This window comes from Aulonocara stuartgranti, assembly GCF_965226115.1.
Source record: "Aulonocara stuartgranti genome assembly, chromosome: 7".
NCBI lineage: Eukaryota > Metazoa > Chordata > Actinopteri > Cichliformes > Cichlidae > Aulonocara > Aulonocara stuartgranti.
The window spans coordinates 61496912-61514138 of NC_138945.1; the positions used below are offsets into that span (position 1 = coordinate 61496912).

The following is a 17227-nucleotide window of genomic DNA, read 5'->3' on the forward strand; positions in this document are numbered from 1 at the left end:
ATGGCAAAGTTCTGGAGTGCCAAATTTTTCATGGCACTAGCTTGGCTAGGCTCTTTAGCTGGGACAGAGGTGGAGGCTCAATACGTTCCACCATTCGTGCCTCCTCCGTGGCAGAAACCCCAGGACCCTCAAGTTCCACTGTACCGTCCTCCTCCGTGGCAGAAACCCCAGGACCCCCAAGTTCCACCATTTCCGCCTCCTCCTCTTCCAAAGCCCCAGAACCCTCAGATCCCTCCACCATACCGCCCTCCTCCACCAAAAGATCCTCAACAGCCTCGACCTCCTCCTCCACCTCCGCCATACAATCCTCCTCCATGGCAGAAACCCCAGGACCCCCAAGTTCCACCATTCCAGCCTCCTCCTCTTCCAAAGCCCCAGAACCCTCAGATCCCTCCACCATACCGACCTCCTCCACCGCAAGATCCTCAACAGCCTCGACCTCCTCCTCCACCTCCGCCATATCAGCCTCCTCCATGGCAGAAACCCCAGAACCCTCAAGTTCCACCATTCCAGCCTCCTCCTCTTCCAAAGCCCCAGAACCCTCAGATCCCTCCACCATACCGACCTCCTCCACCGCAAGATCCTCAACAGCCTCGACCTCCTCCTCCACCGCCATATCAGCCTCCTCCGTGGCAGATTCCCAAGAAACAACCTCCGCCTCCACCTCCACCGCACATCCCTCCTATACCACAAAATCCCCAGCAACCTCGACCACCTCCAGGGCAAGCCATACCTTTTCCTCAAGTATCCGATGATTACTTTCCCCAAAAACCAAAAATCCCACAGAATCAAAAGGTGCCTCCGACGCTGCCACCTGCTCAGAGCTGTGATGTGGAAAGAAGTGTGAGAGTCCCATGCGGAACTACTGGTATTTCAGGTGCTCAGTGTGAATCCATAAAATGCTGTTTTGATGGCAATCAGTGCTACTTTGGAAAGGCAGGTGAGGTTTCTTTGGTTTGTTTTATCTAATAAATGGCTTATATTAATTGATCCAAAGCTGTTGTCAACAAAACCTTGAAGTCTGATTACACTAAAAATATTCAAGTAAAAGTGGTGTTCTTAATCTTTATGTTGTTTACAGTTTGTCAGCAACATCAAATCCTTTATCTGCCAACTTTTTTTTTTATCACCAGTGACTGTCCAGTGCACTCGGGATGCCCAATTCATTGTTGTTGTCGCCAAAGATGTTACTCTACCCCACCTTGACCTCCAGACAACCTCGCTGGCAACAGGTGGTCCTGGCTGTTCATATGTTGACTCCAATTCAGCCTTTGCCATATATCAGTTTCCTGTTACTACCTGTGGCACTACCTTTATGGTAAAACAGTGTATTCTCCTACTTTTCCACCAGTCAGGCAGGGTATATTTGTAAATATTGTTATCTTACCAACCACGTTTAACCTTTTGCAGGAGGAGCCTGGTGTAATAATCTATGAGAACAGAATGACTTCCTCATATCAGGTGGGGGTTGGGCCTCGTGGATCTATTACCCGAGACAGTCACTTTCAGTAAGTAAACATTTTAGAGTGTCCTGACATTAAATTAAAGTTTTGGACTGTGTAGCATGATATCACTTTCTTTTTCAGCTTCATCTTCCAGTGTAGGTACATCGGCACCGATGTTGAAACTGTGATTGTAGAAATCCTACCGTTACAAAATCCCCCTCTGCCAGTTTCTGCTATGGGACCCATTAATGTAGTCTTGAGGTTGGCCAATGGACGATGCCTTACAAAGGGTTGTAATGAATGTAAGTGTATTCCAACTTAAAAGAGTCCATTCGTTTGCAAGATAATGTAAAATCTTGTAATAATAATTGACGTGTCTGCTCTCACAGTGGATGTGGCCTATACTTCGTTCTATACGGAAGCAGACTACCCTGTGACCAAAGTCCTGAGGGACCCTGTGTACGTGGAGGTTCAGCTTCTCAAAAAGACAGATCCGATGCTTGTCTTGACTCTTGGTCGCTGTTGGGTAACCACAAGCCCTTTCCCTCACTCCTTCCCCCAGTGGGACATTCTGATAGACGGGTAAATAAGATACCAGTGTGCTCAGTCCTGTTTGTGACAACATGTAGAATTTTAATCAAAATGTATTTAATGCTAGATTTTTGAAGAAAATAATTTTATTAATATTTGGGAATGAAATAAAGACATGGTTTTGATAAATCATCCAATAATCTAATAAGCTGAAAGGTTCGTCTGTAGTGGACACACAGTATATTATTTATAATCGATCTTACCCGTAGCTGGTATTGCTGAAGACAAAAAAACTGTTGGCTAGTGTTCTCTTAAATAAAATTGTTCTCCATGCACTCCATCCAGATGTCCATACCGGGATGATAATTACTTGTCCTCACTGGTACCAGTGAGTGCTAACTCTGGCCTGGACTTCCCCAGTCATTACCGGCGTTTCGTTTTCAAAATGTTCACCTTTGTGGGTTCCTCAGTAAAGGACCAGAAGGGAATGGACCCACTGCATGAAAAGGTAATTAGTACATCAGTTTGAGCAGTGTTTCTGCACTAACTAAATATTTTTCCCTTTTAACCAACACGCTTATCCTTATTCCTTCAGCTGTACATTCACTGTAGCACAGCCGTGTGTGTTAGCGGACAGTTTGTCAGCTGTGAGCCAGCATGCCACAGGACAAGTAAGATATAAATTCATAGTCTCTAAGATTCAAATGCAAAATGACCTTCAATCTGATCATGTTTCTATTTCCATGTGTAGAGAGAGATGTCGAGGCTGAAGACCAAAAGACGAATGAACCAAAGACTGTGGTTTCCTCTGGGCCACTGATCATGACTTCTCCCGAGCAGTTGACAGCTTGACCTCAAGAACTTTGCTGAGAACAACAAGTTAAAAAAAAATCTGCAACATGAAACGGTTATTAGTAGTATGAAGTGGAAATTAGATTATAATGTAGGAGAAAAGAATTCAAGTGTGCTGTAGGAAGAAATATGTCTAATGATGTCATTGAGATTTATATTAAAGAAGTATTGGCTCCAACATGATGCAAATTAGTTTGTTTTTTGCTTGTACTATACCTTTTTTACCAGTGACATTCCTAAAAAGGAGAACCAATTTCTGTAGTACCCAAGTCATGCCTTTATAATGAATCCTACATAAAATACAAAAAGTCATCTTTCCCCAACCACATCCCTTTATTTTAAGAAAATTTTTAGAAAAGATTAACAGATAACAGACACCTTCCCAAAATGATTTTGGGAAGGTGTTTGTTATCAAACAAACAAAAACAAACAAAAACAAAAAAACAAGATATTAGATATTGGTTCACAGCAAATCTGTAAGCAGGTATATGGACTCAGAATGCAGAACTAAACTCACAATCACAGCATTATAACTGGTAAACAGGTGACAAAAACCAAAAGCTAAACAACAGATCCTGAGACATGACAGATTGGGGAGACACAGGGACGATGAGATGAACGTGGCAACATGGAGGCAGAACACATAGAGACCAGACGGACAGGACTGGGGAGATCAAAAGTAAACAGAAATTAAATAAATTTGCAACGTAATTTATGTTCCAAATTATAAACTAAGGTGAAAATTGTGCAGAAAGTTTAAAATCTCCAGAAAGATTAGCGTAATACACACTCACCAGTCACTTTGTGAGGTATACCTGTTTAACTACTCGCTAATGAAAAAATCGAATCAGCCAATGGCATGACAGCCACTCAATGCATTTAGGCAGGTGCAAGTGGTCAAGGTGGTCTGCTCAAGTTCAAACTGATCATCACAATGGAGAAGACAGATTATTTAAGAAACTTCGAATGTGGCATAGTTGATGGTTCTAAACACGCTCGTCAGAGTATTTCAGAAACTGCTGACTTACTTGGACACAAATATCTCTCAGGTTTACAGAAAATGGTTGGAAAAATCCAGTGACTACATGGAAAAATTATGAAGAGAGAGATTTGATGTCGGCTGTAACATTCAGATGCCAGTAGGATAAGATAATAAGGTGAGAGATTCTAAGGTGCTCAATCCAGTAAAGCACCTTTTGGATGTGGTTGAATGGGAGACTGTCACACATGTATGTGCAGCTGACAAATCAGCAGTAACTCCGTCATGTTATCATGTTAATACGGACCAAAATCCCGGAGTAATTTTCAGCACCTCATTGAATTTACCTTATGAAACAGCAGTTCTGATGACAACAGTGGGTCCAACCCAATACTAGCAAAGTATAGTTACTGAAGTGTATGTTATAAACTGAAAAATAAATAATAAAAATTGTGCCTTTTCAGTGTGCTTAAAAAAAAAAAAAACAACAAACAAACAAACAAACAAAAAAAAAAAAAAAACACGAACAAATACTGGTAGAAGAAAAATAAAATAAATGTTAAAGCCCTCTATTTAAAGTAACATTAGTAGACTACAACAAAAACATGAAGGAATAAGGCTGCTTTAAACTGTGACATGAATTTTACAAAATATATTGATGAATGTTCAGAGATGCTGGTGCAGTTCTGAATTTAAATCACAAATGTATTAATAGTGTAACGCTAGTAAATGCAATAATTTGGTCTTATATATATTAAATCTTATTTAGTAACAGAGGAAACAGAAAACAAATGACTTTCAGATATTTTATTACAAAAACAAATTCTAAGTATATATTTGCCATGTTTGAAAAGGCTTCTAACAATCTGTAACACTGATCATACAAAAGCTGTGGAACCTCAGTTCTCCATGATACAAAGCCTGAAAGCTACTTAACTGGAGCTCAAAGGTATGCACTTTCACAGGTTTTCAGCTTAAAATGTACACTTGAAACTGAGAATGTAATTCCAAGAAATCCAGCTGTCAGAGTTTTACCACACAGCAGTAAACAAAGTAACAAACAAAAAACAAACAAAGCACTGATGAAAACTTTACTGGACTGCAGACAGTGTGTGGAAAAATGTTTAAATAACAGAAGTAGTGAATGTATGAAACAGGAAAAGGTTTCATTGCAATTAACAAGCTCTGAATTTTAGACTGTAATGCTGTATTTATTATAATAAATCAGGATCGGTATGACAGCACAAAACATTTCACTAAGCTGAAAAATACAGAAAAAAAGACATCAGTCAAAAACCCACCAATGAAATATCAACAACCAGCAATGACTTTTACAGGTCTGATATATCTTTGATTAGACATACCTTCTGATTTGTGAACAACTGAGTAAATGAAAGGACATGAAGGAAACCTAAGAATTTCCACATAAAGTAACAGTGTTTGCCAGTTAACAGTAAAATATGAATAAACACATCATCACAGATCGCTGATTGTCTTGCAAGTAAATTTGACTTCATAAGTGCTGGTTTTCCTCCCGTACAAAAGTTACTAATGGAAGCAGTGTAGCGGACCATCACTGAACATCATACGAACATTTTATTGGCACAGCCGAAAGGTCTGGTGTTTGCATTTAACAGCAGCAGTGGAGTGTTTATTATGCCGCTCTATACAAAAAAAGCCATTTAATTTTATGGATGTAGGTTTTACCAACAAACACACACATGAAACTAAACAAAACAAAACCAACAGCAAAACGTGCACACTGAACTTCTGAGTCCCACGTTGCTCTTTTCCTGCTCAACAGTGCTGAATCAGGTGAAACGCCGTGCCAGCGTTACCACTCAGCTGAGCGTCTCTGCATCAGTCAGACTTGTCCTTCTTTTTGCCTCCCCCTATAGGAACTTTGCTGGCTACTGCGGAGCCGACAGCAGTTACTCCTCCAGCAACAGCACACACTCCCCCTTTAACCAGTCCTACTCCCATCACAGGCACGGCGACTACGGAGGTGACAGCAGTTTTGGTGAGGTCCAGACCCTTTCCTCCTATCCAGGTCACACCGCCTACTGTTGCTCCCAAAGCTCCCTTGGTGGCACCGTATAAGCCCCCCGCCAATCTGCCGAACATGCCCGGCTGAGCCACTGGATGGTCCTTGTTGTCTGATTAGAAACATCAAAAATATCATCTTACATATTTTTTTTTTTTTTTTTAAATCCTCTGAGCCATCCTGAACTATATTATACAAAATAACACTTCACCCACAGCAACAATTCTTGCTTCACATATAAATCTAAATTATTTGTGACATAATTGCACTAGGGCTGCCACAAACGATTATTTTGATAGTCGACTAGTCACTGATTAGTCGACTAATCAGATCATGCATCCATTGGACGTAAAACGTACAGCTTATTGCACCAGCATGCATTTGCTCTTATATAACTATCATTAGTTTACAGCTTTAAGTGTTTAAGATATGTGCTAACTAAAAATAAAGACAAGATGATAGTTTATTACATTTTAAAGGAAAACGGTGAAGCTATTGGAGTTTAAAGACATGATTTCACTACAAAGACTGATGAACTGAGTTTTGACGTACTAAATTGGTGCATAATTGGATCGCTAATTGAAACATGCCAACGCCCTCTGTGGAAATGTTTGTCCGCTGCAAAAGGCAGGTAAATGGATGTCATGTTTGTACTTTAGGCTATGGACTCTCAGTGTGCTGTGCATCTTTATAAAGTTTGAAATAATCCAAGAGGACAATAAAAATGTCGGATATTAAGAGTAAACGAGAGGATGACACTGAGATGCAAGCAGAGAAAAGAAGCGTTAAATTTACACCAAAAGGTTTGGATTTGTATATAAAGACATGCCAAGAAAAGCGCAGTTCAATGTGTAAGCAAGCATCTAAGTACATGGGGAAAATTTCCGCTTTAATGACCTCACATGAAAACGTTAAGGAAGTGTCTTCTGAATTTGGGAAGTTTATTAAATGCTATCAAGATGCAAACGCTTTGCAAGAATCCTTTTTAAGTTTGCCACTGCCAGAAGATGAAGTGAAAAGGCAAGTTGCACATTTTCAGTCGAAGGTGACAGCATTCTCTGTTTTTATGGACAAAGTAAAGGTTTGGTTGCAGGAGGCGGGCGAGCCGTATACTGAACAAAACAATACTGTTCGCAATGATAAAGCTGTTGAAAGTTTGGATGAAATAAAACCTGAAGACAGTGTCTCTAATATCTCAAGTGTAAAACCACCTTCAAAAACCTTGTCACAGCAAAGTCGAATTTCATCAACATCTTCCGCATGCATTAAAGCTGCGGCTGACAAGGCAGCGCTCATGGAGCGACTCGCTGCATTAAAGAAAAAACATTCTATCGAAGCGCAAGAGGAAAAACTGAGAAAAGAAAAGGAGAAACTGAGAAAAGAAAAGGAGACATTATCCTTGGAAACAGAGCTGGCAGCCACTAATGCAAAGCTTCGTGTCTTAAAAATAAATTCAGTTTGTAGCTCTGAGCATTCTGATGGAATGAACTCTTATTTTGAAAGAGGGCACGTACAAGAAGCGCCTAGTTTAAATCCTTGTGCCGATACATTTGTTCCAACATCAAGAGATTACTCTGGTATAAATTCTGCATCTGAATCACAAGTAATCGTACCTAGACAAAGTCAAACCCAACATCAGGTTGATGATTCAGCTCAAGTGACGCAGCAAACACAGCCTCAGTCTCCTACTTTGACTGGGAATTGCACGAAGGAGATTGTAAATATTATGCAAAAACAAAATGACATCACTACTTTGCTTGTAAAACAAAACTTATCTTCTGTCCTCCCCGCCAGAAACATCCCTGTGTTTGATGGAGACCCTTTACAGTACAGATCATTTATGAATGCCTTTGAAAATGGAGTGGAAGCTAAAACTGATAACTGGAGCGACTGTTTGCATTTTTTAGAGCAGTTCACTAGGGGGCAGCCTAGAGATTTGGTGCATAGTTGTCAGCACTTACCACCTGAGCAGGGCTATTCCACAGCCAAAGATCTTCTTGAAGAACATTTTGGGAACGAAAATAAAATTGCCTCTGCATATATGGAGAGGATTGTGAGTTGGGTACCTATTAAAAGTGAGGATGTGAAAGGTCTACAGTCATTCTCTCTTTTTCTTCAAGGATGTTCGAATCTAACACAGCAAGTTGTTTATATGAAGGAGTTGGATTTGCCCTCAAATATGAGAATGGTTGTTATGAAACTTCCATACAAATTGAGGGAAAAATGGAGAGTTGTTGCCTATGAACTGCAGGAACAAAATGGTTACAGAGCAGTATTCACTGATCTGGTTACCTTTATAATAAAACAGGTAAAAGTAGCATCAGATCCAGTGTTTGGCAACATACAAGACTCAATCTGGAAGCAGCTTTAAAGCTTCAAGTTCTACCAAGCAAAGGAGAAAAGGAAGTAGTTTTGCCACTAATGTCAGTACAGTGCCAGGAATCAAAACTCAATCAACTGGAAGCAGAACAACTTCCGCCGTTCTGCATAGTTGTTTGTTTTGTTCACACAGCAACCATTTACTAGAGAATTGTAAGCAGTTTAAAGCTAAAACGCATCAGGATAAGTTGACTTTTATCAAGGAAAGGGGAATTTGTTTTGGTTGTTTAAAAGTTGGTCACACAAGCAAAGACTGTAGGAGTCGTTTGGATTGCGACGTGTGTCACCAAAGGCACCCAGGGGTTCTTCATATAGAGCGAAAGGATCCAGGTGCGTCTTCGGAACAAACTCAACAGAGGACAAACTCTAATGTCAACTTTTCAACTGCAACCACTCAGACATGTGGGTATATTGGGGCTGGTCATGAAGTTGATGCAATTTTTTCTATAGTTCCAGTTCAAGTTAAGAGCCAAAAGAGCAATAAAATTGTGCAAACCTATGCGTTTTTGGATCCTGGAAGTTCAGGTACATTCTGTACAGAAACTCTGGCAAAAAGACTGAATGTAAAAGGTAAAAAGACCAATATCTTTTTGAGAACAATGAGTCAAGATAGGATTGTTAGTACACAAGTTCTGTCTGGTTTGGAAGTGTCTGGTTTGGAAGCAAATGATTTCATGCCATTGCCAGATGTTTTGACTCAAAAGACTATGCCAGTTTCTACAGTTAATATTCCCCAGCAAAGCGACATCGATCAGTGGCCTCATCTTAAACCTGTTAAACTGTACAACGTTAATGCAGATGTGGAGCTACTGATAGGCACTGATGCTTCCAATGTTTTGGAGCCATGGAAGGTGATAAACAGTGTGGGAGGTGGACCTTATGCTGTAAAAACAAAAGTTGGCTGGGTCATAAATGGTCCCCTGCGCACTGGAAGTAACAGTGGAAATAAAACCAACTGCACTGCTGTAACAGCCAATAGGATTTCCGTTGAGCGTCTTGAAGACATGTTGATTAAACAGTACAATCATGATTTTAATGAAAGATCATCAGAGGAGCAGACTGAAATGTCTAGAGAGGATCTGTGTTTCATGGATATTGTTAGTAGTTCAATAAAGCTTATTGGAAATCATTATCACATTGATTTGCCTTTCAGGAGAGAAGGTTCCAGTTTGCCAAATAACCTCTGTGTCGCGGAGCAGCGTCTCCAGAGTCTCAGACGGAGATTTGAAAAGGATACTCATTATAAGGATGAATACACTAAATGTGTAAACAACATGCTTGAACGAGGATATGCCGAGTTTGTGCCTGTAGATGAGTTGCACAAAGATGATGGAAAGGTGTGGTACATCCCTCATCATGGAGTGTATCATCCCACAAAGGGCAAATTAAGAGTTGTATTTGACTGTGGAACAACTTATAAAGGAGCATCATTGAACAGTCAGCTTCTACAGGGACCTGATCTCACAAACTCGCTGGTTGGGGTTCTGATCAGATTTAGACAAGAGCCTGTTGCATTAATGGCGGACATTGATTCCATGTTTCACCAAGTTCACGTCTCAGAAAAACATGTCAACTTTCTCCGTTTCCTGTGGTGGCAACATGGCAACACTTCAAGGTCTGCACAGGAATGCAGGATGAAAGTGCATTTGTTTGGAGCTGTATCTTCGCCAAGTTGTGCAAATTATGCTCTACAGAGAACTGCAGATGATAATGCACAACAGTTTCCAGCTGAAGTGGTTGATACAGTCAAAAGAAACTTTTATGTGGATGATTGTTTGAAATCTGTTGCTTCAGAAGAGGAGGCAGTGCACATGGTGAAGAGGCTGACAGATATCTGCGCTAAAGGAGGATTTAAGCTTTCAAAATGGATCAGCAACAGTCGCACAGTGCTCATGTCAATCCCAGAGGAAAGAAGAGCAAAGGAAATTAAGGATCTGGATTTGGACACAGATCAACTTCCAGTTGAGAGAGCACTGGGTTTACAGTGGTGCATAGCAACAGACAAGTTCCAGTTCAGAACCTCCCTGCAGGACCGTCCAACAACCAGAAGGGGAATTTTGTCTGTGGTCAGCTCACTGTATGATCCTTTGGGAATCTTGTCTCCCTTCAGTATGCCAGCTAAACTGTTGCTACAAGAGCTTTGCCGACAAAATTTGAAGTGGGATGAAGTTATTCCCCACTCTCTTTCCCAGCGGTGGCGTGATTGGCTGGAGGATCTCCAGCTGATTTCAAAGTTTAAAGTGGAACGTTGCATTAAACCAAATTGCTTTGGAAGACCAGATAGGGCACAACTTCATCATTTTTCTGATGCAAGTCAAGATGGGTATGGAACGGTGTCATATTTAAAGTTGGAAAAGAATAACGTCACGCATGTTGCTTTTATCCTGGGAAAGGCTAGAGTTGCTCCTCTCAAGCAAACTACAATTCCCAGGTTGGAATTGACGGCTGCAGTTCTTGCAGTTCGGATGGACAGGCTTCTGCAAAAGGAGCTGCAAGTCAGGTTGGAAAAATCAGTTTTTTGGACTGATAGCACAACAGTACTGAAATACATCTCCAATGAAACCAGAAGATTCAATACTTTTGTTGCAAACAGAATTGCTGTTATTCGGGAAGCAACAGATGTGAATCAGTGGAGATACGTTTCTTCTAAGGAGAATCCTGCAGATGACGCATCCAGAGGTATGAGAGCTGGGGATCTCCTCAAATGTAGGAGATGGATAAAAGGGCCAGAATTTCTCTATGAGTCAGAAAAGGAATGGCCTAAACTGGATGTGGAGTACAGTGTAATTTCTGCAGATGACCCAGAGGTCAAAAGGGACCTGACAATGAATGCCATTGTGAGAGAATTACAAAATCCTACCAGCTATTTTATCCTCTACTTCTCGTCTTGGGCAAAACTTAAAATCTCTGTAGCCTGGCTTTTAAAGATGAAAGAGGTCTTGGTGTTGTTGGCACAGAAGAGGAAAGAGTTGCTTGCTGCAGGTTTGAATAAGAATGATCCGGAAGGTCAGAAAGAAGTGGAGATAAGAATGGAAAGATTTAAGACCACTTTGAAGAAAGGAAATCTCACTCCAGAAGACTTGGCAAAGGCAGAACAAGCTATTCTTCAATATGCACAACAACAGAAATTTACGACTGAAATGGCTTTAATCCGCAATGGCCTCAAAGGAGTCTCTAAGGGAAATTGTCTCTATAAACTTGATCCAGTGTTGGATGCAGGAATCCTCAGAGTGGGTGGCCGATTGAATAAACCAGCCATGTCTATGGAATTAAAGCATCCTGTAATTTTGACAAAAGATATGCATGTGTCAACACTGATTTTACGCCATATCCATCAAAGGTTGGGACATGCAGGAAGAGCACACATGCTGTCAAAACTAAGACAAAATTACTGGATACTAAATGCAAATTCTGCTGCCAGGAAAATCATCTCTCGTTGTATCACGTGTAGACGCAACAGAGGAAAGTTTGTTGAACAAAAGATGGCGGATCTGCCTGAAGAGAGAGTCCTGCCAGACATAGCCCCATTCACAAATGTTGGAGTGGACTATTTTGGACCTATAAGTGTTAAAAGAGGACGAAGTCTCCTTAAAAGGTATGGAGTTCTTTTTACTTGTTTCACCAGTCGTGCAGTACATCTGGAGATTGCATGTACACTTGATACAGACTCTTGTATAAATGCTGTGAGGAGGTTCATCTGTAGACGAGGCCCAGTTTCGACCATCAGATCTGATAATGCTACAAATTTTGTTGGGGCGAATCGAGAGTTGAAAGAAAGTTTGACTGAGCTGGACCATGCCAAAATTCAAAAGGCTTTTGTTCAGGATGGCATGAAATGGAACTTCAACATCCCAGCAGCTTCTCACCAAGGCGGTGTGTGGGAGCGTCTCATTCGTTCAGTAAAGAATATTTTAGCCTCAGTTCTTAAGGAGCAAGTTCTGGATGATGAAGGACTCCACACAGTCTTCTGTGAGGTTGAAGCTATAATGAACGACAGACCCATTACTAAAGTTTCAGATGACTCAAATGATCTTGAAGCACTGACACCCAATCACTTGTTGTTGCTGAAAAATAAACCAGTTTTTCCACCAGGACTGTTTCATCCAAGTGATTTGCATGTCAGGAAAAGGTGGAAACAGGTACAGTACATGGCAGAGTTGTTCTGGAAGAGATGGCTTTCTGAGTACCTACCTCTGATGCAAGAAAGACAAAAATGGATGAGGACTAAAAGATGTCTTATACCTGGAGATGTTGTTTTAATTGCAGACGCTACAGCTCCAAGAGGATCATGGATGATGGCGAAAGTCTTAAATGTAAACCAGGATGCAAAAGGCTTGGTGCGTTCTGTGAGACTACAAACAAGGACCAGTGTTTTGGAAAGGCCAGTGACAAAACTTATTTTGCTACTGGAAGCCTCATCGTGAAGAAAATCCTCAATGAAAATTAAGGATTTGTTTAAGGGAATAGCTCCTCCTTTTGGGACTTTAAAGTAATTGTGATTGTATGCACAATTAGGGGCCGGAGTGTTGGAGCTATTTGTTCTTTATTTTTGTTTTTGTTCTTATTTTTGAAATTAGTTAAAGTTTGTTGTTAGTTTACTTATATTTTGGGGTTTATTTGTCGGTTAATATTTTGTTTTAAATGATTTGTTTTGTTTGTTGTTATTTTGTTAAATTAGTCAGTAAGAGCTGTAGGGCCATTTTGTTTCTATAAATAAAGAGACTGGTATAGGACCAGCATGCATTGGGGTGGGCCTATGGTTTTTTACCAGAGCAGGAGAAGCAGTAGGAAGGATCTTGTTATTGCTTGCCAAATGGATAAATAAACCAAAATCAAAACTCTCAACTAAAAGGTTTGGACAATGGACTTCTTTTGCCTGCGTACGAAATATTACCTCAGTGCAGCAGTGGCTTGTGGACTTTAAGTTGTGGGACGTTTGATCATACAAAAGTAAAGGAATTGCCACTACAGTGATTGATATATCTATCTATCTATCTATCTATCTATCTATATATATATATATATATATATATATATATATATATATATATATATATAAAATTAAAACTATCATGTTTATTAATGATTAATTTTTGTATTTTTGTTTATTTAAATATATAATCATTTAATCAAGATGTCCCAGAGCTCAGGCTGAAACCTTCAAATTACAATCTAATCAACAGCCATAATGATATTGTAACTGGTGGTTGGGCCTCAGGAGATAAAGCAGGTTATCCACCAACTGGACGCTAGCTTGATCCCCAGTTCCTCCAGTCCATATGCTGATGTGGCCCTGGGCAAGAAACTGAGCCCCAAATTGCCCCAATGCATCTGCTGGAGTCTCTGTGCGTGTGTGCTTGTGCATGTCTTTGCGTGCGTGCGTGCGCTTGCACGTGTGTGACTGTTACAAAAGCTCTTGAAGGCATGTGACAAAAAATGCAGTATAAGTGTGTGTGTGTGTCTTTCAGTGAAAAGTGCCTTGAGTGCTCAGTTAAGAGTATAACAGTTCCATTCTACCCCAAGTACCAGTCCTACTTGGGGTAAAAATTGCAATAAAATTTCTGATGAAATTTTAAAAAAGAAAAGAAAAAGAAAGGTGAACATTTTACTGACGCTTACATCCAGCAGAATTTATAAGTATAAGTAAATAAAAGGCATTTTCCATTCTTCTTTTCCAACGAGCTATTATAGTTAATGACACACTTCCTAATTTAAAATGTAATTCTACTGAAACAAGTTGGCACAAGCAGCAGCAGCAGCACTATAGCAGTGACACGACATTGTATTCAGTGACAGAGCAGAAGACAAATTTTAGCCCAAAATTAGCCTAGGTTGTGCTTTTCACTGGAAATTCAAAGCAAATAGCTAATAATAACAAACAAATACTAAAGTAATGTAACCTTATAACTCTTTAGGACCTGCACAAATATGTCACATGATAAAAAAATAAATGAAAACTGAAGTATTTTCTATACGTGGGATGAACCAGCTGTTTCAAAACCTGCTATTTCACCATGTAACAACATCAGTAATTTCCATCTACTGATTTCTTTTCCTGTCATATGAAGTGCAACTAGCAAGGCTCAGTGGAGTCATATGTTGACATTTGGGTCACACATCCACAGGTGTTAGCATCTCCTCTTTCATAATCTGGCTGAACTCAACGGTGTGTTTTTGCCTCAAGTGGTGAAAGAAGTTTGTTGTTGCCAGCTTTAGCAGAAACTGGTTTCTTGCATATTTTGCAAAGTACTGTGATATTTTAGAGGCGGTTGGAGTACCTCCCTTCCTAGGTACTAAATTGTCACTGGAGGCTAAAAGGAAGCTCTTGCTCTCACGCATCCCTGGCTAGTCTCTTTGCGAGTACCAAGAAACATAGAAAATATATCGTAACATGATATTTTTATCTATTTTAAAAATTTGTACCACTGTTATTGCCGACAATATCAATGATATCGCACAGCCCTACCTGTGTTTCTGTAAAAGTAACCGCTGTTCAAGATTTATTAGATAAAAGTCCAATACAAAGAGTTGGACTTTGGCAGAGTAATGGTGACGCACCAACAAGAGTATAAATGTAGACAACACTGTTGCCCAGTACAGCAATGCTATTATAGAAAACATGTTGGCGGTGTGGAACAGCCATTACGACTTTCCCCCTTCATACGGGATATTTAATTATAACATTTCCCAGTTTTGACAAACTGTAGCAAAAGGACATGAGGATTTCAAACAGAGCAGTTAAAATCTCTTTGTTGTATACAGGCTACCCTGTGAACACCCGCTAATCAAATTTTAATAAAATTACAGTGCCCTTAATAGCTGATTCCTGGAGAAACAGCTAATCACTGTGGTAAAAACGGTCCTAATTACATATAATTTCCCCCACGTGTACATCTTTAACCAAACAGTGTGCTACTATGCTAAGCTTAAAAGACGTGTTAGCATACGTCAAAGGAGGTGTCCCGCTATACTTACCTGCAGCTGCTGGCTCATCTTCATGGCATGCAGGCATGTCCGAAGGCGCCTGCTCTGCCTGACTCATCTCTCTGGGAAAATAAGTGACACAATTACCAACATGTCACACAGCAACGCAGATATGAAGTGTACTGAACTACAGCTAAACAGAGACTGCCTTAACTTGAAAATCCCACTGAAACTATTGAAAGTTATCTTGTTACTGACTGAAGTGTTTCCGTGCATGTTGAAGCACGTTTAGCTGTAATGCTGAATGTGATAAGTTGCTGTATTTTCAGTTTATGTCCTTAACATTATGAACAACAAAGTACATAGTGCAAAACTGCTCCACCACAAACACGTTGGTGTAAGTTTTGACGTCTGTGACAACGTTTTGAGCTTACTGAAAGCCTTTCTTCCAAATAAAATATGTATGTATGTAAGACAGCCTACAAAGACAGCTTTAACTTACAACGTCAGTGTAAATAACTGGCTGCTGGATGCACAATGTGTACAGAAAATAAAGGAGCTTGCTTTGGGCGTGCTCCGTATCCTTAAAACAAGGCGGACCTGTTCAGGTGTTTCTCACAGAGCAGGTTAAAAAAAAAAAAGCACAAAGAGATAAAATATGAACTGTGTACACCTTCACTCCAAATCACTCCAATTCTATTGTTGAATTCGTTAGTTAATTTGTGCACAACTATTTAAAGCATTTTCATGTCTGCACAAGCCTATTTCAGAACAGACGTTGGCCAAAACAACAAACATAATAAATAAAGAGCCATTTCAAAAACAGACCATTAAGAACTTATAAAAACCTGCTCAAAAGACATCTTCTTTAAATGGGTTGTAAACATAACGACGGATAACGGTTGAAAGCTGTCGTGGAAACAACTCTGTATAGGGTTCAAACAGATCGAGCTCTACGTGCAAAATGCGACAGTAACTTCCAGTCAGTACTCGAAGAGTACGCTAACTTGTATTACTAACCTTTATAACCGTCATAGTTGTGTGACTTATACGCGGAGCCTGAACGTCACGCGCTGATTAATGTTATTTTGTAGAATCTTCTAGCTCAAACGTCACATCTCTCCCCAGGGAAACGCCACTTTCAGCAGCTTTCTCCCGCTAATAGTCGACAGTGCGTCGTCATTTCTAAACTAGCCGTCCCGTATAAAGTAAGGGTCTGCGGTGTTTTCGCTCGGGAGTTGTTTTAAGGAAATATGGCTGAGGTGTTTTCCTTTTCCTTTTTTTCTTTTCAAAAGTGACGCTCGTGCTTCTGCTGAAGTTTTCATGGCTGACTGTCATCAAACAAACTGAATCCCAAACAGCTAACCCAACACTTACCTTGCGCGAGCGTACAGCTAGCAAAGAGAGCGACCCACTTTTGGGGAAGGCTGTGTTCTTTAAAAAAAAATGACCACAGTTATTTCTAAAAGGACCAAAATCCTCAACAATGAAGCTGCTGATGGCGAAGCGAGCTTGTGTTGTCTGTCTGACTCTTTTTTTTGGAGGAGGAGGACCTCAGTCTCCACCCATAAAAAAACAGACTTACGCACTGTTTGCAGATGGATCCCCAGCTGCTTCTCCGTGTGAGAAAAACACACGGCTCACAAATACTGGATCTAAAATTAGACTGTTCCTGTTTATAATTTTAGTCCACTTTTTGACATGTTTCCGAAATTAATTAGCATAATTTCATAATGCAGTGAGGCCCTTACGTTTAAGAACCTAAACAGTGTTTTCCGATTATATCTAAACGGTTAAGAAGTGTACAGGGGGTTGTTTTCACATTTAAAAAATGTTTTTATTTTGGATATGATTGGGAACACCGTATTTCGAAATATACATTTATATGTAGTAGAAACAATGGGTTTAAATAATACGCAGCCTCAAAACACAACCAGACTTTGGTGGGATGGGACACGGACATAAATACCTCGAGACCGCCTCCTCCCTTCGAGGCGGAAGTGACGTACATGTTTAGGTTTACCAGAGATCGTCTGTCTTAAATAGATGGTCACGTCTCACCTGAAAACAAAT

At 40.2% G+C, this 17227-nt stretch overlaps 2 protein-coding genes across 6 annotated transcripts; one reads left to right on the forward strand and one right to left on the reverse strand.

Moving 5' to 3' along the window:
* On the forward strand, positions 1-3142 carry LOC309709491 (zona pellucida sperm-binding protein 4-like; the record flags this gene model as incomplete). Its single annotated transcript, XM_082538106.1, has 7 exons — positions 1-940; positions 1134-1318; positions 1411-1508; positions 1587-1747; positions 1835-2027; positions 2322-2484; positions 2572-3142. 7 exons carry the CDS (start codon positions 1-3, stop codon positions 2656-2658), a joined length of 1827 nt encoding a protein of 608 aa, XP_082394232.1. The 3' UTR covers positions 2659-3142.
* A 1457-nt stretch (positions 3143-4599) lies between these two features.
* Positions 4600-17055, reverse strand: tmem263 (transmembrane protein 263). 5 transcript variants are annotated; one of them, XM_082540862.1, is made up of 3 exons: positions 16740-17055; positions 15206-15276; positions 4600-5963 (listed from the first exon to the last, which is right to left on the reverse strand). In XM_082540862.1, exons 2-3 carry the CDS (start codon positions 15270-15272, stop codon positions 5668-5670), a joined length of 363 nt encoding a protein of 120 aa, XP_082396988.1. In that variant the 5' UTR covers positions 15273-15276; positions 16740-17055; the 3' UTR covers positions 4600-5667. The 5 variants fall into 5 exon arrangements, with proteins under 5 accessions (XP_082396988.1, XP_082396985.1, XP_082396987.1 ...); XM_082540859.1 differs by lacking the exon at positions 16740-17055 and adding an exon at positions 16532-16733; XM_082540861.1 differs by lacking the exon at positions 16740-17055 and adding an exon at positions 16214-16505.
* Positions 17056-17227: the final 172 nt, after the last annotated feature.

Excerpts from the sequence above, each read along its gene's own strand:
- tmem263 (XM_082540862.1), bottom strand. The coding sequence starts at position 15,272 with ATGAGTCAGGCAGAGCAGGCGCCTTCGGACATGCCTGCATGCCATGAA. Across the intron at positions 5,964-15,205 it reads AGATGAGCCAGCAGCTGCAG|ACAACAAGGACCATCCAGTG; the intron begins GTAAGTATAGCG and ends GTTTCTAATCAG.